At 36.4% G+C, this 27,394-nt stretch overlaps 1 protein-coding gene across 9 annotated transcripts in view; it reads right to left on the reverse strand.

Annotated features, from left to right (window-relative positions):
- The window catches only part of PEX5L (peroxisomal biogenesis factor 5 like), a 242,060-nt gene that overhangs the window by 87,527 nt on the left and 127,139 nt on the right, over positions 1-27,394 (reverse strand). For 3 of the 9 annotated variants that reach the window (XM_003256511.4, XM_030822854.1, XM_012510556.2), the window contains 3 exons: positions 19,285-19,350; positions 16,791-16,895; positions 6,352-6,463 (listed from right to left, as the gene is read on the reverse strand). In XM_003256511.4, the coding sequence (XP_003256559.1) occupies positions 6,352-6,463; positions 16,791-16,895; positions 19,285-19,350 (283 nt within the window). The remainder of the gene's footprint in view (positions 1-6,351; positions 6,464-16,790; positions 16,896-19,284; positions 19,351-27,394) is intronic. The other 6 variants (XM_003256512.4, XM_003256509.4, XM_030822853.1 and 3 more) reach the window with 2 other exon arrangements.

Consider the following 27,394-nt stretch of genomic DNA (forward strand, 5'->3'; position numbering starts at 1 on the left):
TCTTGTTTTCTGATTCCAATTCCAAGTCACAGTGGTTGGATGTTGTTGGTGAAGTGGAAACATCTGGCTCTGTCACGGCTTAGTGTGTGACTCGAAGTAAGTTTCTTGACCTCTCTAAGTTTCAGTTTCCTCATAATGGGGAATTAATTGTCTTTTAGGGATAAGATGAAGATTAAATGATCTAATGTATGTAAAGTGCCAGGCATACAATAGGTACTCAATAAATGTGATTTCCATTCTTTTATAGCCAATTTGTGATGTTTTCTATCCTTTTTGTTGTTGTTGTTGATGTTCTCCTATTTTCACTGTTCCTTTTTATTTGAGACAAGAATCAGATCCATACACTGACAGAAAGAGAAAATGCTACTGGGAATAAAACTGAAGATGAGACAAAGATATTGGTTCTACAGAGGATCCTATGAAGTAAATTTATCATAAGGTGGCCTGAAAGTGTCAGCTTATCTCAACAGAATCTTCCTGAGGCAATGGGAACCATTTCCCAATGCTAAGATGCCCTGAGATAGGAGGGATGTTTTGTGGCTAGGAAGTACTTGAATGTGGAGGGAAAGAAGTGGCATTCAGAACTAAGCTGCCTGGCTTTATGTCTAAAATGTAAGCATGGCAGACAGCCAAAACAGGCAAGAATGCCTCACACTTTATATCCACTGAACGGTCAAATAGAAATTTCCAGATTACTATTACGTTGGCAAGGAGTCTAGACCCAAGGTGATGTCCTTATAATGGAGGAAAGGAAATTGATGACAGGATATAGAATGCCATATACATCTTTTTATTAGTTGTCCAAACAATTAAGAGTTAGTCACTTGCTCCTAGACTTTTAGAAGCAAATTATAAAATTGTCTACTTGAACATAGGAAGTACATTTGTTATGGAATAACAGCTGGCAAGTACTAATTTAATTCTATATCTTCTTCTCACATTCAGAATAAATGAATTACTAAAAGGGTGAACTGTGAATTCAAACTTGGCTCAGTAAGGTTCTTTCCCCCTCCAAAGTGTCCTAGGCACTTCCTGTATTTGTTCTGAGCTCTTTGTCCCTTTGTTCTTTTTCTTGCAAATGTGAAACAAATGCTTGGCATACACAAAAGGCCTCATTGGTTACCTAGCTGATGAAGAAGGTGGCTTGGAGGTCAAATGGCCAGCTTTGAAGCTGGGAAAGTCCCTGCAGAGTACGTTTTCAAAAGGAGAGAAGGGTGGGTGCAGCCTTTCACTCTCTGGAGAAAGACAAATCACATTTTAGCATGTGTGTGTCCTTTAGTTAAGATTTAAAAGTAAGAATCTTATTGCTCCACACATGCTTCAAAGACAGCCTTGGTATGGTAGGCAGTGTCTGCTCTGCTGATTTCTTAAATCTTATTTTAAAGATTCTTCAGGCACATGAAGTTTTGGATTTCAGTATCTGCGTGCTTAAATTAAGAGCACCAACTGGTGAGGTGTGGTGGCTCACGTTTGTAATCCCAGAGCTTTGGGAGGCCAAGGCAGGAGGATCACCTGAAGCCAGGAGTTTGAGACCAGCCTAGGCAATATAACAAGATTCAGTCACTACAAAACAATTAAAAAAATAAAAAAAAATTAGCCAGGAGTGATGGCTATCACCTGTAGTCTCAGCTACTCGGGAGACTAGGTGGGAGGACTGCTTTAGCCCAGAAGTTTGAGCCAGGCTGGGTGACAGAGTAAGACCCTGTCTCTAAAAAAAGGGAGCACAAAGGATAATCTCCTCTTACAATCAACGTGAAAAGTGTGTGCATGTGTGTATCCACATGTGTGTGTATGCGTGTGTTAGTGTAGATCTAATAAAATACCTTCTGGGTGTAATCTTATTGTCACATATGCAGACTTTTCTCATGGACCACATGCCAGTCACCACTCACAGCTTCACAGGCTGTGGGATCCCATTGCCAGAGGATGTCATTGACTTCACTTCTATTTCTGTGGCAGGGGGATTTCCAGCTCAGTTGCTTCTGAGCAGGCTATGTTTTGCCAGTCACGCTTGTAGCACTTTGTCCTGTCTTCTTGACTTTAGTTCAGCTAATCTATTTTGGTGTCTTGATGTTCCGTGAATATTGTGCATAAAATAAGGCAGCACAGGACAGTGGTTAAGACTGTCTGAGTTTGACTGAGTGCGGTGGCTCATGCCTGTAATCCCAGCACTTTGGGAGGCTGAGGCAGGCGGATCACCTGAGGTCGGGAGTTCAAGGCCAGCCTGATCAACATGGAGAAACCCCGTCTCTACTAAAAATACAAAATTAGCCAGGCGTGGTGGCACATGCCTGTAATCCCAGCTACTCTGGAGGCTGAGGCAGGAGAATTGCTTGACCCTGGGAGGCGGAGGTTGCGGTGAGCCGAGATCATGCCATTGCACTCCAGCTTGGGCAACAAGAGCAAAACTCCATCTCAAAAAAAAAAAAAAAAAAAAAAAAAAGTCTCTCTGAACCTTAACTCTGCCCACCTAAAATAAGGATAAAACTGCTTTATAAAGTATTGGATGAAGTGCTTATCTAAAGCTCTTGGAACAGCACTATAAGCATAGTCATGACGCAAATAAGTATTTATTGCTACTAGAAGACTCTACTGAAAGCATTCATGCTTGACGCAAACTGTAGATATATGAGGTTGGAAATGATTACAAAAACTATTTATTGAAAATATACAATATGGTAAGTGCTTATGAATGTTTCCTTGTTTAGTCTATGTAACATTCCTGTGAAAAAGGTATTCTAATTCAACATATGAGAAACTTGAGGCTTGGCAATATTAAGGAACTTGTCCAAAATCACACAGCTGGTGTGGTAGAAGAATGCCCCCGCCCCGCCCCATACGCCCACATTCTAATCCCCAGAACCTGTAAATATGTTACCTTGACATGTCACATGACAAAAGGGACTTTGCAGATGTAATTAAGTTAAGGATTTGGAGACTGAAAGATTAATCTGGATGATCCCTGTGGGCCCAATGTAATCACAAGAGCTCTTATAAAGTGCAGTTAGGGGGGTCAGAGCCAGAGAAGGAGATATGAGGATGGAGACCAATGCGAGAGAGAGAGCTGCCGGTTTTGAAGATGGAGCAAGGAGTCATAAGCCACCAAATTGTAGGTGCCCTCTAGAAGCTGGAAAAAGCAAGGAAATGAATTCTGTCCTGCAGCCTCCAGAAGTAATGTAGTTCTATTGACATCTTGATTTTAGGATAATAAATTTGTGTTGTTTTAAGCCATTAGATTTGTGGTAATTGTTACAGTGACAATAGAAAACTAATATAACTGGTATGTCAGTGTTTATACCAGGATTCAAATACAGGATACAGGTCTCATCTCTCTATAGCCTGTGTTCTTACACAGTCCTCTCTAGACTTTATCTAAACCTTAAGGCAGTGTGCTGACTTTATTGATAAGGCTTTGATTCATTTGTTTGTTTAGCTTCTAATTATTTGGCAGTTTGGATAGTCCGAGGAATGATTTAAATAGTTGGCAGTCTCAAAAACTTTTGTTCTTCAGATAATCTGATAGAACTGGGTGGAAAAAAATTATAATTTAGAACTTCTATGAGGCAAAAGATATGTTCTTTTAGGGTTCATAGAGAAAAAAAATCACTGAATGACCTCCATAAAACGTAAATATTTCCTAAATTTTTTTATTTTGTATTGATTTATATAAAAACCAGATTTCTTAGGAATTAAAAAATATATAATTTTTTGCCTTGAGATATACTCTTAATATTAAAAACACTTATCAAACAAGAGTCTTTCTTCAGGATAAAAATCTGTGTGAACCAGGTGCACTGAATAATGAAGGTGAGGAAAAAAAAAAATCCCCGGTCTCAGAACACTATTTTTCCAGACCCCCTACGTTGCAGAGTATTATGGATTGAGTGGTCTATGTAGAAGTCCTAACAGCGAGTACTCAGAATATTACCTTATTTGGAAATAGTTTCATTCGAGATGTAATTAAACATGAGGTCATATTAGAATAGGGTGGGCCCCTACTTTAACAGGACTGGTGTCCTTATAAAAAGGGGAAATTTGGGCCAGGCGCGGTGGTTCATGCCTGCAATTCCAGCACCTTGGGAGGCCAAAGCGGGCAGATCACGAGGTCAGGAGATCGAGACCATCCTGGCTAACATGGTGAAACCCTGTCTCTACTAAAGATACAAAAAATTAGCCAGGCATGGTAGTGCGTGCCTGTAGTCCCAGCTACTCGGGAGGCTGAGGCAGGAAAATCACTTGAACCCAGGAGGTAGAGGTTGCAGTGAGCCGATATCGTGCCACTGCACTCCAGCCTGGGTGACGGAGTGAGACTCCGTCTCAAAAAAAAAAAAAAAGAAAAAAGAAAAAAAAAGGGGAAATTTGGACACAGAGACAGACATGCACACTGGGAAGCACACACGCAGAGAAATATCAATCCACGTGAATATTGGGGTTATGCTGCCATAAACCAAGGCAGTACCAGAAATTAGAAGAGAGGCCTGGAACAGATCCTCATAAGCACATTCGTGGGGTGCGTGGCCCAGCTGAAAGCTAGCTTCCAGCCCTCAGAACTGAGATGGTAAGTTTCTGTTGTTGAATCAACTCAGTGGGTGGTACTCTGTCACAGCAGCCCTAGGACTAATACAGAGGGCAACATTGTAGATATTGGGATTGCAAGAAATTACACATTCTTTTGATTTTTTTCCTCCAGTATTTCACAGGTCTCTCTTTTATATGTTAGAACAATCAAGCTGAAAAGAAGCTTTTGAATCAAATCTTATATTGCTCTCTCAGGGTGGATCCCTTCTAAGTGACTTAGTTTTCCCATCAGTGAGAATTGGAGCATGAAGAGGAAGTTTGCAGTGCATACAATTCTCATGGATTCACCTGCAATTGGACATACAAGGTTCTCTGTATTTTCCTGGGGTAGTTCTCGAGTTTTGAAGGGGCCAGCTCCAGTTTCATGGATGAGAGGAATGAATTTCATCTGATAGTAAGTGAACTTGTTTAATTTCCTACCTAGAATTTGCCAAGTACCATTTAATTTCTTGATTACTGAAAGTGATAGCTGAATTTAGAAAATGATTGCTGTGGTGTGATATAAAAAAGTCAACGCAGTTGAAAATGAAAGTGTAGGGAATACATACTGTTCTCACCTAAAATCTAACAGAAATTTTTACACCAGTTAGAGTTTACATGGTGTTAAGCTTTTTCATGGATTGCTTCCTTTAATCTTTCCAATGAACTTACGAGATGTAGATCTTACTATTATCAGACAAATGAAGAGACTGAGGCTTAGTTAAACAACATGCCCCTGGATACAGAGCTGGGGTTGGAATTCATGGAGTTTGAACCCAGACACTGTAAAATACGACTTCACATAAGGAGCCTCTCTATTCTCATGCTAGTTACTCTTCTTGTAATTTTTGGCATTTTGGAAAAATCATGATTTCCTTCTCCTGTGATTTTATTCACTTAGAAATATAATGAAAATATGCAAGCCAACAGCAAACTGAGGCCAAGATGACAAAATGGAACAAATTTAACAAGACAGTATGTGATTATCCTTTTCTTTTTCCATTAAATTCCGCTCTGCACATCCAACATAACCTTTGTTCTTTGATGCTGAACATCATTTTTTCCTTCTTATTTGAATGACATGACTTTGAATGTGAATGCTGACCAAATGAAATCAATGCAGAAAGACTGCCTCTACAAGGGAAGTGTAATTTATGCCAGTGGCATCCTGTACTCACTCATTGGATTAATACTTATCGAGTGCCTATTCCTATATGTGACAGGCACTGAGCAGGGGATGGTTTACTATTTGAGAATGTTTAATTCCAGGAGAACGTTCAAATAGATTGTTGTAACGGGGAGCAAGTAACACATTTATATGACACAAAATGAAACTGGCTCTACATTATCCCAAAGCTGCAGGATATTTTGTCATTTGAATCTACTTGAAAAGGTTGCCACATTTTTATTTACTGGACTTCTGTTATGCAAAATATTTCCAGAAATAATTGGACCATCAGCCAGAACTTGAAAACCTTACTCTGAAATAGATGCTTTTGTTTTAAAGATTTTCTAATGTGATGAGACTTTAGATATAAATATGTAAATATGAAAATATACATGAAAACATGATTCATTGCTAATAGTGGTATACTTATGTTCTGCAAAATTGGGTGGGTAATATACATTGCAATTTCTGTGATTTATTGGTTTATGCTAAATAGTATATATTCTAAAGTTTCATTTGGTTGCAAACATTATTTCCTCACTTAAAATGTATTATGGAAAAAATGTGCATTTTACTACAGTTAAAATTAACTCTAGTTGAGGAACAGTTAAAAGTGAAAGAATTACCAGCTGTATTGGATGTTACTGGCCTTGCTATTGCTTCCGATTTGGTTTCACAGAGAAAGTCATCGATGGAGGGACTCAGGAGGGGTCTGCTTTCTTGTTGCTCATTCACCAGCTGAGAACAAATGAACAGAGGTGTCAAAGGGCTTTGTTAAACTGCAGAGTCAGATGAATTAAAATGCAGCCTTGCAACAAAATGAGAATAGCAAGCCTACCAAAAATAAATAAATACATAAATAAATAATGGGGTGGGGGCAAGAGAGAAAAAAATATCAAGAGGTGGGGAATGAGCCTTTTAGCACTGTCAACATATTTTTGATGCAGCCAACTTCAATGTTTAAAGCTCAAGCCTTTTCTCCCCCCTCCTGAAATACAATTATTTTCTAATTTCAATATATAGAAAATGACACGTATTGAATCATAGTTGCTAAGGGCCAATCCCACTCCTCACCTGGACAAAAGCTCCTACTGAGACCTGGAACAGTGGCTTCAGACTCAAAGATGACATGTTCTGGTTAGCACTGCTCAGTCAGTGTTTATGTGGGGAGTGCAAACACACGGATCAGTGTGGGTGGATAAATGCCTGCCTCGTCTCCCTCTCTTAGAAAGCTCAGGTCACCTAAAATCACACCCTCTACATTTCCTTGGAATGCTTTTGTATTACATAACAAATATTATTTTGGGAGAGTAGAAAATATTGTTATATTAACTGTGTAGGTATCTAGTAGATGCGTTTGTAAAATCTATTTGTGAAATAGATCTCGGTAGATTCAATCGTGTTTTCCCATTAGCTCATTTTCTAATTTCAGCAATCTTTCACTTTGATTTTTTAGTGGATCTCTAATTATCAGTGGCAACCACTATTTACTTTCAATTATTCTGCACCTCTTTGAATCCCGTCTTGCCGAGTATGTTTCTATGGTTAAGGGAGAAAACACTTTTGATACTCAGGTGGTTGATCACTAAATTAACTGTTTTTGTTTTTTTTTTTTGGGCGGAGGAGCTTTTATATTTGCCTTTCATAAAATAGGCATAATCATCTAGTTTTTTTGCTTAAGAAAAAGACACACCTCATGATCTTTAGGTTTTTGTTTTGTTTTGTTTTTTGTTTTTTAAATAGGGACAGGCTGTCTCTCTGTTACCCAGGCTGGAGTGCAGTGGCATGATCATAACTCACTGCATCCTCGAACTCCTGGGCTCAAGCTATCCTCGCATCTCAGTATCCCAAATAGCTGTCTGTGACTACAGGTGTGCACCACTATGCCTGGCTAATTTTTTAAAATTTAAAATTTATTTTTGTAGAGACGAGGTCTCACCACCTTGCCTAGGCTGGTCTTGAATTCCTGGGTTCAAGCAATTCTCCCACCTCGACCTCCTAAAGTGTTGAGATTACAGGTGTGAGCCACTGTGCCTGGCCAATCTCTAGATTTTTAAGAACTTATTTGTTAAGTTGCATTTTAAGAGGCATAAAATAACAAATGGAGTGCTTTGGAGTATTACCAAATCAAAATATTTTATATTACTCTACTCACTTTCTCTACATTGTTTCTCTGGCACAGTGTCAGTAGTCTCATAGTTTAGAGCTGATGGAAGGTGGCAGGGGACCTGATTAATGGTAACTATGGGGAGAAAGTGCACTTCTTTTATTTCTGAAAGGGCAATATGGAAGCACTTAGTGGTCATTTGGAGACTGGAAGCCAAGAGACACATTTAGTACTCATATGCATGCTATTTAAACATGGATAAATCTCATTTAAACATGTGTAAATCTCAGATGTCCATTAGAGTTTAAGATTTCGATATAGAGTTGGTAATTAGATTTTTATACATATTAATTTGTTATTGAGGGATGGGCTTTGAGAATGCTTTTCTTCTTTTAACGTTCAAGTTACAGCGATAGATCTTTCTTCAATTATTGTAAGCTTTGGTATTACTATGTATAAAACCTTGCAGATTTTGCTAGGAATCAAATCCAAGGCCTCTTCTGATATTAATCTTTTATTTTAGGATGCTGCTTTGACTCATGAGTGAAACTCTGAGCCCCAGTGCTTTTTATTTTTTCTGAATTCGAACATTCCTGGGTATCATCCATTCTATTTATATTAAAATATTTTTAAATGTTGAGGGACTATGAGCTGCCTATGTTTCAGGAATAAAATATGTTTGAATTTTTGTAAATGCTACGGTCTATTTGAGTTTAGGAATGATTTATAATACTTCCTGGCATAAAAGTCAATTTTATTATCTGGAAATGTAGTTGAAAGCACTGGTATAGAATATAATATGCTAGAAAATGATGAAATAGCTAAACATCGGTGATCCTGTGAGCTCATCTAAAAATATGATTAGTGTCCCAGAATCTGTATCTCATTTGTGTTTAGTGCATGTCCAAACTGTACATATGTAACAGTTTCCAAAGGACCCATATATTGATACATATTTCCTGGTAGGACTTGCTCTTTTAACCATATGTGCTTAATGTAATGAACTCATCTAGTGTGATCAACACAGTGATGAGGTCCTACTTTCACAAACAATGCCCACCTCCACACTGTGGCCTTCTCATGGCTGTCAAGTGCCATCTGAATTCCACTGTGTTATATGCATTCACAGAGGATGAAGGTTACCATCAAATATGGCACCACCCTATACTCATAGAAATTATTGTAACAGGGTTGCATTTACTAAGCAGTACATTCTGATGACTGGCCTCTGGGTCTAGGTCTTATTTACCCATTGGCTAAAGTGTATAAAGTGCAAAGACTAAACTCAACCAATACACCTGTGACTTTCAAAGTATGAATATGTATGGACAATGTCATAACTATCTCTTTGATAGTCATTATTTCTTTGAAAAAAAGTTTAATTTCATTGACAGATGGCTAAGAATAACTGAGTTCTCTTATTCATAATTCTGATACATATCAACGTTATGTAGATAAGTATAAGCTATATTCCATGGAAAATCCCCTGTACTCTTTCTTTACTTTGGATACAGTTAAATGCCTTAGTAAAAACAAACAAACAAAAAAACTAAGAATTTATCCCTAAATCACAGTTCTGTGTACATATATGTGTGGAATAGTGAAATAGGCCTACATTACCTATAGTTTTGGAAGACCAGGGTGTTAGATTTCTTCAGATAGTTTTAGCTGCAAATGCATAAAAACTATAGTCTAAATTTGATAAAGTAATTCTAAAAGTAAAATTTTTGTTAACATCTAAATGGAAAGCAAAGGAAAAGGCACAATTTAATGAGAGCCCTGTCCTCTTGGGCCTGTCTGCTTTATCAAAGGTAATAATTTTTTTTTTTGGAGTCTGTCTCTTTATTCAAACTTTGGACAAATTTTCTGGAGAAAGCACACTAGCACTCTCAGATTTACTCAGCATACAAATAAAGGGATACCAAAGGAGAGGCTGTTCTGAGAGACTTCAGGAAGCCCAGGACAAAGGCGTGGCATCTCCGGTCTTCTACACCTCTGCCTCAGGAAGTCTGTGTACACTCTTCCACACCTACTGTCTTGTTTCTGACCATAGTTCATATCTGGACTGATGGAATTGTTATAACTGCCCGACTTCTACAACTAAGCTACTCCTGTGGCTTTCTTTCACAAATTCAAATCGAAGAAGGAGTAACAAGCTACCTCCTGAGTCAGTGTTTTTCAAGCTGCAGCACAATTTAGCTATTGAGAAATGCTTGGGCTGAAGTGGGGGATAATAGCAGGGCTCAAGGGTGAAAGACCAGATTACAGATAGCATGGAAAGGTAACTGAAACTGAACAGAAAGTTTTTTGGTTTTGATGGGAGATATGGAAGATGAAACAGGAGATATTATGAAGATACGGAAATCTTTCCTTATAAGCTCTGAAGCCAGAGAATATCTTACTTATATTTATATCCTTCATAACTTCAAATAGAATGTCTACATCTAAAAGGGGTTCAATAAATGGCTATTAAATGAGAAAGTGACTTTGCGGAAACTGAAGATGTAAAAATACCTATCTAAAACGGTCGAATTTTAAATTGCATCTTCAGTTGCGGGAATTTAGGAATGATTATTTTAGTCATAGGAAGTCCCATTTTATTTATATTTGCATAGATAAGAATAGCTTTTTCCATGCCTTCCTCTTCATTTTGAACAAGTTTACGATATTTCCTCTGGTGACTTGAGAACAGATACATCTTTTAGATCATAAAAGAAAATCTCAAACTGAACTGAATCTCCCAAGTATTCCCTTTAAGCTTAATTTCCAAATTGTATAACACTTATTCTTTCCTTATGCATTAGTAGGATAAGGTTTCTTGACTTTCTTCTAGTTTGAAAATAACTTTATGAACTTCCCTTATTTTGTCTTTTGGGTATGGAGTACGTTGGTGTTATACAAATAATAAAAAGTAACCCAAAAGTTTCTAATTTTTTAAAATAACTGAGGTGAAGTGATTGCAATTTTGGTCTAGTCAGATTATCATAGCTGAGTTAAAATGACCCACTTCATTAGCTGCTAAGGTCTTTGTCTCAGTTTGTTCACATTTTAAATTTTCATTTCTTATCCTCCCATTTCCTCTTCTCAATATTTGGATCAGTTCGAAGAACCTTCTATAATGGTGACAGATTCTTATTTCTCTTTCAGGATCCCATTCAATTGGCACATTGTCTAGGAACCTTCTTTAGTGCCAACGATTGAGTGCCTCTTTATAGCACCTGCATGTTCCCATGTCTTGCCCAGTGTCATAATCTTAGTTTTATCTGTCCCTCTCCAACTGCCAACTAGACTGTGACTTCCTTTAGAGTAGAGATCTCATCCAACATTTTTTTTTGTATTCCATAGTAGCAGTTTAATCAATATTGACTGATTTTATGCAGTCTAACTGAATGGCAAACTGTACAAAAGAATTATTGCCTGGGTGTCCTCAGTTTCCTACTGGATTTGATCAATTCACAGAGAGGTCAGTGGTCCTCATTAATGTTTGCCAATTTCTTTGCCGGTTTTAAACCACATGCTTGAACCCATTTCTTCCCAGTCACATCTTTTAAATGTTTGGAGACCTATTGATAGCTAAGGAAACGTTTCCAAATACAAAGCTTCTACCAAGAAGTCAAAGTGCCAAGAGAGAATGCCTAATGAAAAAAATCAAAATAAAGGTCTAAGCCTGCCCCATACCATTCAACACTTGGAAGAAGGACTTGGACCAATGTGAATGACAAGCCAGCAACACTTCATCACAATCCTATTCCCTCCCTGCTGATTTTAAATCAGAGATTCAAATCTTGAGATTTTGAGGGAAAACGCTTAAGTGGTCAACTGACACAGAAACAAAGGAAAACTTTTGTTTAGAAGTAAGAAGATAGGCGAGAAGTTGCATGTAGGGGCTTGTTGTCAATCAGAATGCAAAAGACTATTGAACCATTACATCTTCTTTGTAATCAAATATTCAATCAAATGATCTCAGTTGAATTATGACTTACTCAGACTGGCCAGTTGATGTGATTAATATTAGCTACCACACCACCAAATTGGTTCATATATCAATACAGTGTTTTCTTTGTGTGGAACAAAGGCAGATTATATCACCCAGCTCTTAAAACTTTATCTGAAACGACATTTGCTGTAGCTCAACTTGAATTTCTCAATTTCAATGTTTTAAAATTAAACTATTAAATAAGCTATAAGAAACTAATAAGATGAAAAGATGTTTTGCTTTTAAATATTGTTACTTAAACTACAGTGTATGTTCATATTGTTTGTTTTGTGACTTAAATCTTGTTTTGTGACTTAAATCTTTGTGTTTGTCTTTAAAGAGATATATTGCTTAGATGTTTCTTTAAAAAATATAGAGCTCAAGGTTTCTGCTAACATATTACTAAGAATTAACCCTGAAGCATAATATATTCTAGATGATAAAACAATGTCTGTAAAGGACAATAATCCATTATTCTATAGTTTCACATTTCAGATTGATGATCTTGAATTGTTTTAGCTTAAAGTAAAATATTCTGTTTTTATATTTAAGCATTTGATACTTCAATAATAATTTTTAAAGTTAAAACATTGAAGCTAGTAAGTTTAAAACAGCTGACGAATATCTCATATTTGTAATGTTGATTTAGAAAATTTATAATACTATGGCATGTCTTTTTACCTCATTTAAATAATAGAAAAATTTTAGAATTGTTTCGTTTATATATGAATGAAACACAAATATCTTTGTGAGTTTTGAAATTCCTCTATTATTTGTGATATGGTTTTTTTCTGAGATGGGGTCTTGCTATGTTGCCCAGGCTGGTCTCAAAGCCCTGGCCTCAAGTGATACTCCCAAATTAGCCTCCTGAGTAGCTGGGACTACAGGTGCCAACCACTTCATCCGACTCTGTGAATTGTTAATTTAAAGTCATTTGTTAAATAGGCTTTCAGTCATAATTTTATAATTGAACTACTTGTTTATGGTTTTATTAGCCCTATCGAAGTTCAGAAATTCATTCGGTGTCTGTCAATATAGTTACCATACTGTGAGTGATTCATTAATATCAAAGCCAAGTTAACGGACTCTATCAATTGAAAAGATAAGACAACTAAATCATTACCATGCAACCGCTAAAAATCCAGATTTTTAGAGCTCTGTCATGGTAACTCTGATGCCTGACAGAATTCATTTCTTCTGAGCTTATAGTACTAATGGACTGCCCCACCCCCCACTTCCTATTAGTCTTCTGGTAACGGATAATCAAGTGATAACTTTCAACTCTGACTTGATCTAAATGTCAACCAACTAGCTACAAATATTTTCCTGACAGGATAGCTAGATTTTTGTAAAATGTGAATCTATTCACAGGGAAATGAACAGATCACAGCTTGGGTAGTGCTAACAATAAATTAAGACAGGCAGGAGAACATAATTAAGACAATTTTTTAAGTTAGAAATGGAAACCCAAACAAGGCTGTATTTATTAGTAGCCTTGAAAATATTCTTCCAATCGAGGACATAACTCTTTTTATCTTTATCAGAAACAAAAATTAAATTAATACTGAGATATAATGGGTGATGACAGATAGAAAAACAAAGGCTGGGTTTGGAAAAAAAAGTCCCTTCACAAGAACAGACCTGCAACATAGTTTCAAGACACTGTGTTCAACAGGCAAAGATAAATGGGCTATACCTTGCTAAAAAAGTATCTAGGAGATATGGTCAAAAACAAAACTTCTGAAGGTTCCTCAAGAGAGAAAAGTATTCACTAAAGTCATTTCATTCTCATAAAGAGGATACATTTTTTTTCTATGATATAATCAACCTTCTGGCAAATGGCTTTCCCTTCTATTCTCAAATTGAATTTGTTCATACTATTACCCTTTAGAATAGAATATTCCGTTCAACAGAATTATGATGAGGGCCTCATGATTTAAAAATTTTTAGTTGCTACTTTTAAAAAAGTAAAAGAAACAAATGAAATTAATTTAAATAGGATATTTGATTTAGCCAATATATTGAAAAATCCAAAATATTACCATTTCAACATACGATCATTATAAAAATCGTTAATGTGATAGTTTACACTATTTTTTTGATTACTCCCTGAAATCTGGTGTGTATTTTATACTTGCAGCACATCTCAATTTGCAGCAGCCACATAAAGTTCAGGAGCCACATAAAGCTCCGTAGCTCGTGGCTACTGTACTGGACAGCACAGGTCCAGAGAAAATTTTTTTCCTCAAAGACTTGATTCACATATTTTCTTCAACCCTTTCATCAACACAAGCTTTTTTACATACTATTTGATTTAAGTGTTAGTCTTGGACAGCATGAACTTGAGCTTCTATGAAGTCCTTGCATATTGTTTAATATGGAATGAACGATTATTTTAAGCAAAAAAGAGCAGCTGTCAGTGGTCCAGCAATTTCTGAGTTCAGGTCATCTGGCCAACACTTCTGCATTATTCAGTTTGTTTGGTGTAATATAGACAGCTCCACTGGAGTATGTTTGGCTTAATTCCTCTAAAAGTTGAGGAACACATAGTAATAATCACACAATACAAAAAAGTTCTAGAATATGGGATTATTCTACACTTACAGTCTGTTGAGTGAAAAGTTATGAAATAAGATAAAAGCTCAGTGTTTCAGTGAGTTATTTTCTATTTTATGTATCAGAATTATCCCAATGACAGTATTTATAGAGTAGTAATTACCTTCAGACATATCTGGAATCTATCACATGAGCAGCTGGCATTGACATACCAGTGATGAAGATGAATCAATGTATTCAGCAGTATGTGGCACTATGTTATAAGGGGCTTTACAGGAGACACTGGGACAAACGTGTCAAGACAGTAGTAGTACATTCACACAAGATAACAAGTAAGAATGTGGTATGATACATGGACTAGATGCTACGGTTGTCATGGGAAGTACTCACTTTTTCAGATCATTCTGCTTCTTTTTGGTTTGTGCATGCCACTGGTGCATAGCAGGGAAGAAGCCACTTGTGTATAGTGGAAAAAGTATATCAACTAATAAAACTGCATTTGACTGAGAAATAATTGTATCACTGCTGTCACTAAATTAATTCTGTAATACTATCAACACAACAGGTGCATTAAATTTTTTAAATCAGAACTCTGTTTGCTGATTCATAAACTGGCCAGTATGCAACAAGAATATGATGCATCAAATAAAGCATTCTGTAATCTTCATGCAGTAAACCACAACTAATACCTCACAAACAGTTAATGCAACATTAGACAGGGATTAATGGAAGAATTTGATACAAACAAATGTCCTGGATATGAGAAAATGGTAATAATCACAATTTCTTTTCTAAATTAAAAATCAAAAATGTTATTTTGCATTAAATTTTAAATGCAAGCCTAGGTTATAATGTTAATTTTTGGACATGTGAAAAGATTACCAGAAAGTACATAGCAATGTGTGATTTTGTGAAAAAAGAATCTTGGGTACTGGAACCTGCCCTAGATTGTGAAGTCCTGAGATGATATGTTACATTACAACTGTGCCAATTGCCAATTTGGTTAGGTCTTATCTACCGTTGTATGGCTCTGCCCTTAAGCAAGAACTTCAAGTAGTTCTCACCTCCCATAGCATTCACCTGAGGGACTGTGGACTTAACATTTTGGAAATGGGAGTCTACAGAGGTCTGACTCTGATTGACAGGAGATCAGTGTAAAACTGTATATGTTTTACTATGTATATTAAGTAAAGAATGAGGAATTTGGTAAATATCAAGCAAATTTCTTTCCAATGATTACTACGTGTTATTAGGAAGAAGCATCTCTTCTTTTGGGATTAAAAAAACTGAAAACATAAAATTTATCCCAAAGTCTTGGGAATCTTTAATAGCTTTAAAAATTATTTAATTTTGATGTTATATGTTACAATTTTTATAACTTACAACATAGTATTTAGAATAAAATAAAACCACACATGTTGGCAGCAGCTGGGGATGAGATCCGCTGATATTCTAAAAATAAGTTGCCATAATTTAGCTTTTGATATAAATGTCTTTCATGAGGACTGTAAATGGACATTTTTCGAATTCTAGGCATGTTCATATAATCGGAACTGAATGGAAAAAATGAAATGTTTAAAATAATCTAATCTAAATTATAAGATAAATGCAAGTAAAAATATTTCTCATTTGCGATTTTAAAACTGGTAGTTCCACAGAGTGGTGATGAGTACATTATACATATTTATGTAGATTTTACAGGGTGTTTCAAAAGTCCCCGAGGACATATAGGATTCACAGTCTCCACATGTCTTTGCATACAAATGCAGACTTTTTTCTATACTTGTTATAATAAATGCTGAAAATGGCTCTCATGTGCTTATAATAGAGATGACATTTTTGTTCTCAAGGTGACTAAGTATAAGAGGGGTCACAGATGCCATTTTCTGCATGGGGACTCAGGGGCTTCTGGCTCATTCCTGTAAATTAGTTATCCACATAAATATGTATAGACATATATGTAGTATGCATAGTCACAACATAAATATATTTAACATTTAAGAAAATTTAGATATTCTACTGGTAAACTGACATATGTATACAATATAACTTGTATTTATTCATAGGAATTTGATTTTTTTTTGTTCAAATGTACTGTTAGCTTAATTGTTATTTCTTTCCCAAAGTTGTTAACAAGACTCCTTTATAAAGAAGCAACATGTTTTACTTGCACATATATTTTCTTTCTCTTTTGTCTTAACTAAAGTTGAGTAATGAAATTAATATTCACGAATAAATAACTAGATGGTGAATTTTTCTTTTTTTAGCAATTTTGGTTTTCATCTATATTTGTATAATTATTTCATTGAAACTGTCTTTCAAAAAATTGGTTCAAGAGTTAAAGTTTTTTTTTCTAGTTAAAAATCACAATGTCTGATATATTAACATATGTCAGCTTCCTACAGAAACCCTATGGGTCTGCCCACCTGTGATGTCATAGTAAGGAGGGGCTTTTCTTCAGCAGACTCCTCCCTCGGTATCTCCTTCATCACCATGGCAACAGCCTTATCTGCCGCCCTAGAGCCTTTTCCCTATAACAGTGAAATCAACAATGACTGTGTCAGGAGAGATCTTTAACTTATTATTTATTACAAGATATTCTAATGTTTAAAGAGCAATCCAACATAAATGAAGAGGTAGGCTGCTGCAAGTGAATCTTGAGGCTTTTGGCTGAGGAGAAAACACACAAAATCTGAAAAAAGATTATTTGTGAACTTTTAGTTAGCTACTTTTTCCACTTTACAGCTGACATATTACATTTAATTTTAACATAGTATTTTATATGTGTAATATGTTTTAAGGAAATTAACATGACATGAATTTTTTGTAATATCAATTTAAAAACACTATGGGTTGTCTGCTATGTTCATTTATAAATTATTACTACATAATTCCTAAATATTTTGAATGACAGGAGTTTGGGATAGAGATTAGAAGCAGGATCCAACTCCCACAGAGGGCTTTTGCTGGGTGATCTCTGGAGTCTTTGCCATTTTTGAGTGGATTGGGACAAAAAGAGTAAAAATGTTGCAAAATATCTAAAAATCCTTCAGTGGCTTGACATGACAGTAATTCACCCAGTCTGTTTTGTGGAGATGGTATAAACTTGATAAAAAAAATTTTGCAACTTACAATGTTTTTGAGACCAAATAATTTTAATAGAGTTTTAGAAGTGTCTTTTAATTGAAGAACCCCATAAATACAGATGTCAGTAAAGGATAATCAATATTGCAGCACTAATCTATATCTGTCTCTATATCTATAGTTACATATGTATATGTATATATATATATAGATAATGTGTACACAAACACATACATATCCCTATGTTATTTGTCTCAAAGAAGTAGAATCATAAACTGTAAAGGGATATAGTGGCTTTCTGTTATTTGAGTTTACCAGATTATTACATATTTTGAGAGTAGATATGGTATAATGGGAAAACCCCCCCAAAATATTACCTTTCCATCCCAATTAGAACAATTTCATACTATGTAAAAATTAAATAATCATTAAATACTTTAAAAACAAAAACTTCAATTTTCTCAGGTCTCTGGGTAAAGCCTCCCTGAAGAAAATAATTTTATACTAAGAAAAGATACAAATATTTGTGTTGTAAATCTACTTAAAATACAAATGTAGCAGACAGACCTATCACAGGCAGAGAAACGAAAACCGACATATGGGGGTCTAATGTTGGAAAACGGAATTAAGAGCCAGGGTTGATATTAACTCAGAACTTAATAAAGCTTGATCGTTTCCATGCAACAAAAAGGATACAATTACATCATTATCTTGTGCTTTCAAAGGGCTCTAAGTATTTAGAAGGTAGGTTTACTCTAGGGATCAAAACGTTATCCATTTTCTCAGGCACTGACTTTCTAAAATGTAGCCAGAGGCAGCTTTTCTTTATGAGAACAAAGAAAAAGTTTTTGTATAGCTAATAGATTTTTAAATGTGTGTATCTGTTTCCAATGCTGAAAGTTTGTTTCTTTGTTTTGTTTTGACTTTATAACTAGCATTATTGAATTATAATGTGTTATTTCCAAGATGGAATATCAAATACTAGAGATTTTATTCAGCAGATATATCAGTAGTAATTTTCATATATGTATGTGTTTTGAAAAGTTTATATGGCCACAATTCATAGAATAACTGACTTCTGGAAGAATAAAGGATAACTTGATTCATTGCATAACAAATTGAGGTGCATAATGATTCCAGGTTTCTTCTTTAATGAAGCAATGTGAACTTCCTAAAATGGAGATGCAAACAATTCTGAATTCTGGGAAAAGATTTATTATGGCACTATTAACTTGTTTAACATTTTATCAAAATATAAAAATTATTTGGATAAAACATTACACGCTATAAACTTAGTACATCTTTATAAGCTACACTCATTTACAGACTAAATATGGTTTATAACAAATATTTTTGCAGCTTACTTTTTTCAAAAGAGCAGTCATTTGTGAAGAATTCTTTCCATGCTTCAGTAAGTTCTAGTAATATAGCAATAAACAAAGTGGCATGCTTATATTTCAATTCCTATTATATTTAAAATAACAAATCTAATGTTACAAGGTATAATTTAATTTAAGAAAATAATAATTTAGATTCTTTTCTTGGGATAAGAAAAAATGTCAATTGATAAGCATCTCAAAAAATTTCAGGTCAATTTTTCGGTACATTATTTATTTGAAATGCTACCAATCCATAAACTACATAGAGATATTTCTTTACATGTGCAACTATAATAGCTAGAATTAGCAAGGGACATGCCATTTCACTAAAACAAAAACAAAAACAAAACAAAAATTAGTCCTTTCATGCTGAACTCTAGAACAAAGCAGTGGTCAGCTAGAAAGGATGTACAATAAATACATGCGGTGCTTTTTATTTCTTGCAGAAAAAACCCACCAAAGCCAGGGTCAGGTCACTTTTTTGAAGACAGTGCCACTTTTTCTTCAAGGTTACACCTACTACCTGAAAAGAGTCATGACACACCCATGTTAGTGCCCGCTAGCAACTTTTTTCTTTACAGCCTTTTGGCTTTTGAGATAATACCCCATGAGCGTCACTGTTTTACAAGTGCGGTACAGTCTGAGGACAGAATGGGAAGGTCTGCCACAATGACATCTCCATGGTACCAGATACAGTGTCTAAAACCACTGCCAAATCAAGGGAATACACTCATGTATCAATGCAAGATTTCCCCCAAATCAAATTGCCTCCTCCACCTGTTATCTTAAAATCAAGCTGTGTTATTTCTGACTTGTCTATTTATCTCGTGGGATAATGCTTCCAGAAATCAGAACCTGACTGATAATTGGCTTGGCAATTCATGGAACTTTACAAATTTGCTTATCAGCAGCTCTGCAGGGCTGATGGCAATATAACTGTGCAGGTTTCTTTCTTTTTTGAAGGCAGTAGCTTAAAACATTGTAAGATATATATGTAATTGTTCAGACTTCAAACTCAATTTTCAAAATATAACCACACCAAAGGGTCAGTTTTCATCTATTATGTGAGACAACATGAAGACAGCGAAAATAAAATATACACTGAATATACATTCAAGCAAATAAGCAGTTTATAAACTTTAGATAACATTAAGTCTATATGCTTCTATGCCACTCAGCAACAATGGAAAAGAATAGTGACATTTTAGAAGTTGATTATCATATTGTGGTATCTTCCAGCAATAATTTCAACCTATTTCTTTTCAAGTAATATTTCAAAATCACTTTTTTTCCAACTTCCTGGTTTAATTTCTTGAAATAATGTTGACCGGAAAAACAATATCAACATTAAGGGGAAACTTATTTTTCTCAATGCTTTCCTGTGGAAAATTATTTGATATTTTTATTTCTTCCGTCATTTGTTTCTTCACTTAGGAAATATACAGAATGACAGCTTTCCTAACAAATAATAATTCTAGAGAATAATCTTTTTATTAAGTTCTATTATAAGAGCAGGCACAAATGAATGAAACACAGGGAGTCTAGCAGTGCCATTCACATTTATTAAGAAAACCAAGTCATGGTCCACTTATTTCCGTTTTTAAAATACAGAACATAAGAAACAGCATACACAGTACTGGACATCACAGGACCCTCTCCGGCTGGATAACAGGCTGTGGAACCACCAGACGCTTCAGATGATAAAGATTGGACCTGTTTCACAGGAAAGGGGCTAAACTATTTCAAGAAGTGACCACGTGCTGGGCACTCTGCTAAATGTTTGACATAATTTCATTTATCTGATCTCGTGGTAACTCTGTGGGGTAGATATTATCTTCCATAAATAGTTGAGGACACTGAAGCCCAGAGACGGTGTGATGTGGCCAAGGCTTCAAAGCCATTCTGTGGCCGAGCCAGGACAGGAACCCAGACCTGTTTTCCAGGCTCTCCTGCTTTGTCTCTACCATACAGGTGTCGTCTGTCCACGTGGCTTAGTGAGGCTGGAGGGCTCTCCCTGCGCCCTCACTGACTGTCATAAATGTCTGTTGTTCATGATCTCGCTCAGATTTGGGGCAGCAGCCACTTCTCACTATAATCACATGAGCAAACATTTTCTGAGAAATATCTTCTTTCTCTAATCTGGAATGGTCAATAATTTCACTCACAAGCATGTTTCCAACAAAATGCTTTTGCTGCTTTTATCTTCACAGAAAAGTAACCTAAGTATTTCATATATATACAAACTTCTTTTTTATTCTGTAGATCTTAGTAGGTTTATAAGCTTTAGCATCCCTCTAATTCTTATTAAATGCTAGCTAAATGCCATTAAATGCCACTTTTACTAAGACTTTCTTGAGATCCGTTTTGGTGCATAAACTACTTAAAGTATGCAATTCCACAGTTACACGGGCCACTGGTTTAGTTGCAGATTCTATTACTGTCAGCAAGGAATTTGTAATTTAAAACTTATTTTCATTATTTTTAAACTCTCAACAATTATCCAGAGTTTCTTTATCAGAGATATTAAACAGAAGAAATTGAGATAGGTTAGATTAGGGGAAAAGTAAAAGACTACAATACTAGACATCTCTGCCAACCCAAAATTATCTAACATATGAATTTTCAAAATAGCCTTCCTTTTGTTCTGATTATAAAAATTAATATACTTGTTGCCAAAAATTGATAAAAAACAGAACTAAGAAAATAAAATTAACAACCCTAATATTTTCATGAATTTTTTAAAAAATTATTTTATTTTATAATACCAGCAATTAAACAATTTTTTAGGCTGAATATTTAAAGGATAGGCCTACTAAGATCAAGCCTACAAGTATGAATATATTGAATATATTTCTTTATGTATACATACATGTAAACAAACTCCTGCCATCTATATATTTTTGTTTGTTTGTTTGTTTGTTTTTGAGACAGTGTCTCGCTCTGTCGCCCAGGCTGGAGTGCAGTGGTGTCATCTCAGTTCGCTGCAAACTCAACCTCCTGGGCTCAAGTGGATCCTCCTACCTCAGCTTCCTAAGTAGCTGAGACTACAGGTGTGTGCCACCACACTCTGCTAATTAATTAAAAAATTTTTTTTTCTTAGAGATGGAGTCTTACTATGTTGCCCAGGCTGGTCTCAAACTCCTGGGCTCAAGCAATCTTCCTGCCTTAGCCTTCCAGGGTTCTGGGATTACAGGTGTGAGTCACCATACCTGGCACGATCTTTAGTTTTGCATGTGGTAAAAAATTTCTGGACGCTGGATTAAGCACCTGCAAAAAACTAGCGACCAAAAGGCTAATTTTTGATGGTTGTTCTTGTCTGTCATGCACAGAAGCAGGATAATCTTCTTTCACTTGGTGAGCTAAACGTCAAAGTTAGTGTCGTAAGTGTCATGCTCTCTTCAAACTCCCAACACAGGAAAAGGTCAGGGCAATATTTTGCAGTGTCCTTTCCCAGTAAAGTGTGCATCTGTAGATTTCTTCCAGCACAGATTAGGGTTCAGGCCATGTTGGTTCTGTCTTATTTCCTTCCCAACAGAATGTTTTGTAAGTTTTAAAAGTGGTATCAATAGCTAAATCTTGGCATACTGGTCAATCCTTGTTTCTAAACATTCTGAAAGAAGCACAGATCTAGGTGTAAATAATTGGGATGCATGGACAGAATTTGCTTCTCTTAAATAGAGATTCATATGTGGAATTTACAATCCATGATGAATTTACCAGGTTCAGTGATCTGTTTGCAGCTGGAAAATGTGATTTACAATTCCTTAATAAGGGTAGTCAAGTTGCAGAAAAGAAATTGGTACCTATCTATTTAAAATACTGACACAGTGTATTGAAAAGAAAGATTTCCAGTTGGCCCTTTATGTATTTCTCCCTTACTGTCTCTTTTTCCCTCCAGCATTGCTTTCTCCATGCAACAGGTGCACAGTTCTTCAGGCATTATCTTTTCTAGGAAGTCTTCCGGGATTAATGAGGAGTTACACTAATTACATTCTATTATATAACTCCTGGACCTTCCATTTGTGTTATGTGTTAATTGGTACTATTTGTTTTACCCAGACTGGGAATGTGATCGAGTGGGGGAAGGGAGCAGGTGGGAGAAAGTCATGGATACCGATCTCTACCGTCTTTGATTCTAAGCCTCCACTTACGAACATTACTGGAATTCCATGGCCACCATATGTATACTCACTTTCCTTGGTCTGAATGTTTGGAGCAGGGTGAGATTATGACTTTCACGGGCCCTAGGCACTTTTGGCTTCATGAGCTACTGCCTTAAAAAAATCATATTCTATTACTACATTGGTATAAAGACAAAAATAATCCAGACTGTACTTACTATTGCATATTAATTGTTACAAAATAGCCCATTTTGGGGGGTCCTGATTTTAAGGGAGAGTGAAGTTAAATCATTTTCGTGGATGTTTAACAGTATTATGGTCCCTATGCACTGTGTCCACTGTGCCAAGTGGATAAATTGGCCCTTCTCCTTCTGAGTTGGGGTCGTCTCACCGACGGTCAGTGTGCTGTCCCTACTGCTGCTGTGCTGTCCCTGGGGTGGCTGTCCTGGTTGTCTCTGGGTGATCTACGCTGTTTCCACCATCCTGCATGCCCATCATGGCTGTTCCTGCCCTAACAGCTCCCTTGGCTACTGCTGCTGGCCTCACTGTTTTTGTTAAGGAAATCTTTCCTAACAGTACTCACAAGCCTTTGAAAAAATTTTTTTTAAGTTGACAATAATTGCATGTGCTCAGACAGCAGCTTTCATCTTGTTCTTAAAACACACTCTCTAAAAGCCTGGACCCTTTAGACCTGAGGCAGAAAGCATTGGAAAGTAATATCCATGGTTACTCTAAATGTAACCCCTCCACCAGACAACAGGCCTCAGCCTGCCTCAGGGTGGACCCCTGACCATCCAGGGGCACTTCGGAGGAACTTGAGTCAATCTGTGTCCTTTTTTATTTTTATTTTTTTTGAGACAGAGTGTCGCTCTGTCTCCCAGGCTGGAGTGCAGGGACGTGATCTCTGCTCACTGCAAGCTCCGCCTCCCAGGTTCACGCCATTCTCCTGCCTCAGCCTCCCGAGTAGCTGGGACTACAGGCGCCCGCCACCACGCCCGGCTAATTTTTTTGTATTGTTAGTAGAGACGGGATTTCACCGTGTTAGCCGGGATGGTCTCCATCTCCTGACCTCGTGATCCGCCCGCCTCGGCCTCCCAAAGTGCTGGGATTACAGGCGTGAGCCACCACACCCGGCCAATCTGTGTCCTTTTGTTGTTGTTGTTGTTGTTAAAAATTTACTCTATTAGTCTTTAAAAACCAGAGTCACTGATTGGCTCCAAAGAAGTTCTTGCCACTGACTATGCAGTTGGTCACTTGAGGAACAGAACTGTCCAATACCCCAAATTTCTGCGTTGTGCCTGCGGACTAAGCTCCTCCTTGGGACCTTGTTATTATCTTTTATTTTGTAAACTATTCCTTGGCTGTGTCTCACTAATGAAACTGCCTTGTGAGAGCAAAGATTGTGTTAATATCTTTTGAACCATTTCCACATTGTTTGGTATAGTTCTCTATAGGCACATAAACGCCCAAGTGCACTCAATAAATATATGTACTGGATATCTTTCTCAAATTATTTCATACTGAAATCACATTATATGGCCAACTTTAATAGAAGGTGATTTTGAATTAGATGAAAAGTTTTAATTAGACTTTTAAGGAAATAAAATAGTTTCAAGCACCTAAATAAAAGTTCATTAAAATTAATAAGATGTTGCCGGGTAAAGATGCTTAAAACTTGCTCTGAAGGACAGATAAGGCTTTATTTTTAATTAATAATATCCCTTTGTCCACAAACAATTTACCATTTGTTTGTTCTTTTGAGAGGATTAAACATTCCCCCATCTCACTCTTACCATGTCCCAGGGCTTATTTACCCTCTTTGTTTTCCAAGCAATCTTACCACAATGGTCAAGGTAATAGCACTTGATCTTCATTCATGTAAAGCTGGCTTTGAATCAGTAAAGTTTTAATATCAGGTTTCCTCTGATGAATGTGGTTCTCAGTTACTAGAGATTATTTTATCCTAAGGATGAGCATCTCTATTATACATCTGCAAGCAAATTTTCCTATCTAGGATGGTCTGCCTTAAAAACATTTTTTTCTTTTGCCTTTGGCCTTACGTTGAGGCTGGCATAAATAATACATATTTCATAATTAATAAGTAAATGTAGAAAGATAAGTTGTTTTTTTGTATGATAAATCCCAAATTTGTTATATTTTGAGAGGCCTTTGAAGATTGTGTGAAATATGTAACAAAAAATGTAATCCCAATTAAAGGGTTATTGGTATTATTTTTCAATTCCTTGTCAAATATCTCAGATCATTTGCAAACAGGCACTTTTTGGTGTTATTTTTAAGTAAAGGAAAATGACTGAAATACAAAGATATAAAAATTACTTTTTCTAAAAATTCTGCCCTGCCTTCCCAAATATAAGAACTCTAGACTGTTTGTACCTTACTTGCACAAATGGATGGACATCTTAACATTCAAGAGAAAGTAAAGCATGAGAATCATTCATCATCAACATAGGTAGTTGCTTAGACTGAAGCAACAGTGTTTTGGGCATAGGGGGAGGTGAGATATAGCCTCTTTTGGAAAGGAAGTAGGGAAAGAGGTCTTGAGGCCTGGTTTCTCAGTGTATTTTATGATTGGAAAGTATTCCAAAGTAAATACAATAAATAAGATTCTCTGCAGGTAAATATGGGGTCAAGACAATGAAAACGTTCCCTTGGATTCATATGATTACCTTTGGAATTCTTTTACTTATCAGGGATTAGATGTATTTCCCCAATTTCTTGCCTCTAGTAAATAAAATATATATACCAAATTAAAAAAAAAAAAACAAGTCACAAGGAAGAATTTCACCCTCCTACTAAATTGGAGGCTATTAAATGTTGAAGGTCATTATCTTGAAGCAAAAAGATTAAATTCTCCTTTTTTTCTTTGTTTTATTTTTGAGATGGGGTCTCACTCTGTTGCCCAGGCTGAAGTTCAGTGGTGCGATCATAGCTCACTGTAAACTTGAGCTCTTTGTACTCAAGTGATCCTCCGGCCTCAGCCTCCTCAGTAGCTACGACTACAGGTGTGCACCACTGTGTGTGGCTAATTTTTAATTTTTTTGGTAGAGGTGGAGTCTCGCTATGTTGCCCAGGCTGGTCTCAAACTCCTGGCCTCAAGTGATCCTCCTGTCTTGGCCTCTCATTGTGCTGAGATTACAGGCATGAGCCATCATGTCTCGTCTTCCCTCCTTTTATTAAAGATGAAAAAAACTGTACGTTGAATATACTGTTACTAAATTATTGAATCTAAGAGCAAACTTATCCAGATGTCATAAGGTAGAATTATACTATATCATTTTTATTCCAGAAGAAGGCAATTAACTAGTGAATTGGAATTCACACCCTTTATGAATGTTTAAGGCATATTCTACTGCTAATTGCTGAGCCAGAATCATAGACTTGAAGCCTGACTATTCAGTAGCCTTCTCTGTGGCTTTCCCCATTTTCTGGCAGGTGCAAGTGTTTTTATCAGCTGGTTCCCCAGTCACCAAATGTCCCAGTTTTGTTGATATAACTTAAGAAAAGTAAACTACAGAAACTAGGCCAAGTTTACAAGCTACTAGCCAAGAAGGTCTGCAGCTAAGGTACTCCATCTGCCTGACTTCCCTGAAACAGCTCCAAGAGAGACGCTGAGACTTTGGGAATTCCTGTTCTAAAATTGTGGAACTGACTCTGGCACCTCTGCTTATCCACATTTCTCTGGGGGTCATTGGCAATGTGTGGGTTGGCTCCTCATAATGCTATTGGGTTCCTTAAAAGCAGTCTCTCACTTTGTGGAGAAGGGTTAGGAAAAGTATAGAAAGATCTTAAAGCTGCAAGCCACAGTCAGCATGTAGCTGGGGGTGGTCAAGGTGATTACCAGCTAATGGAGCCAGTGGAGCCTAAGTGGTCAGTGGAGGAGAAAGCAGGAAGGCCACGTGGCATGTTGGCACCAACACCCGGACTGGAGTCAGAAGAGAGGAGTTTCAATCGCAGCTCTGCCTTTTATAAATTCTTCTTTCTAAACTTCTTTTACCTTTTGGAAGTAGGATGGCATTACTGTCTACTTCATAAATTTTTGAGAATTACATGAAATAGTACATATGAAAGCACCTTCCACAATGCCTGGCCCATAGTAGGTACCGAAATATGAATTGACTATGAACTATGACTGCTAAGCTCATGGGCTCTGTTGGCTTAATTGTCTCTATGAGATAGGTGGCAAAGTATGCAACCTTTTGCTTGTATTCATCCATGGAGTAAGTGGCGATGGTTCTCCTATTCTTACTGTTGCAGAGTATTCTACCATCTGAATGTACCACAATTTACCCATTTAACTGCTGATGGATATTTGAGTTCTTCCAGTTTAGGGCAATTATAGAGAACACTGCAATGAACTTGAATTTAGAAGCCGCAGGGGATATAAGAAGACCAAATAAAAGAAACTGAAAAATAGATGTGAAAAGA

Source organism: Nomascus leucogenys, chromosome 11 (genome assembly GCF_006542625.1).
Source record: "Nomascus leucogenys isolate Asia chromosome 11, Asia_NLE_v1, whole genome shotgun sequence".
NCBI classification, from domain to species: Eukaryota; Metazoa; Chordata; class Mammalia; order Primates; family Hylobatidae; genus Nomascus; species Nomascus leucogenys.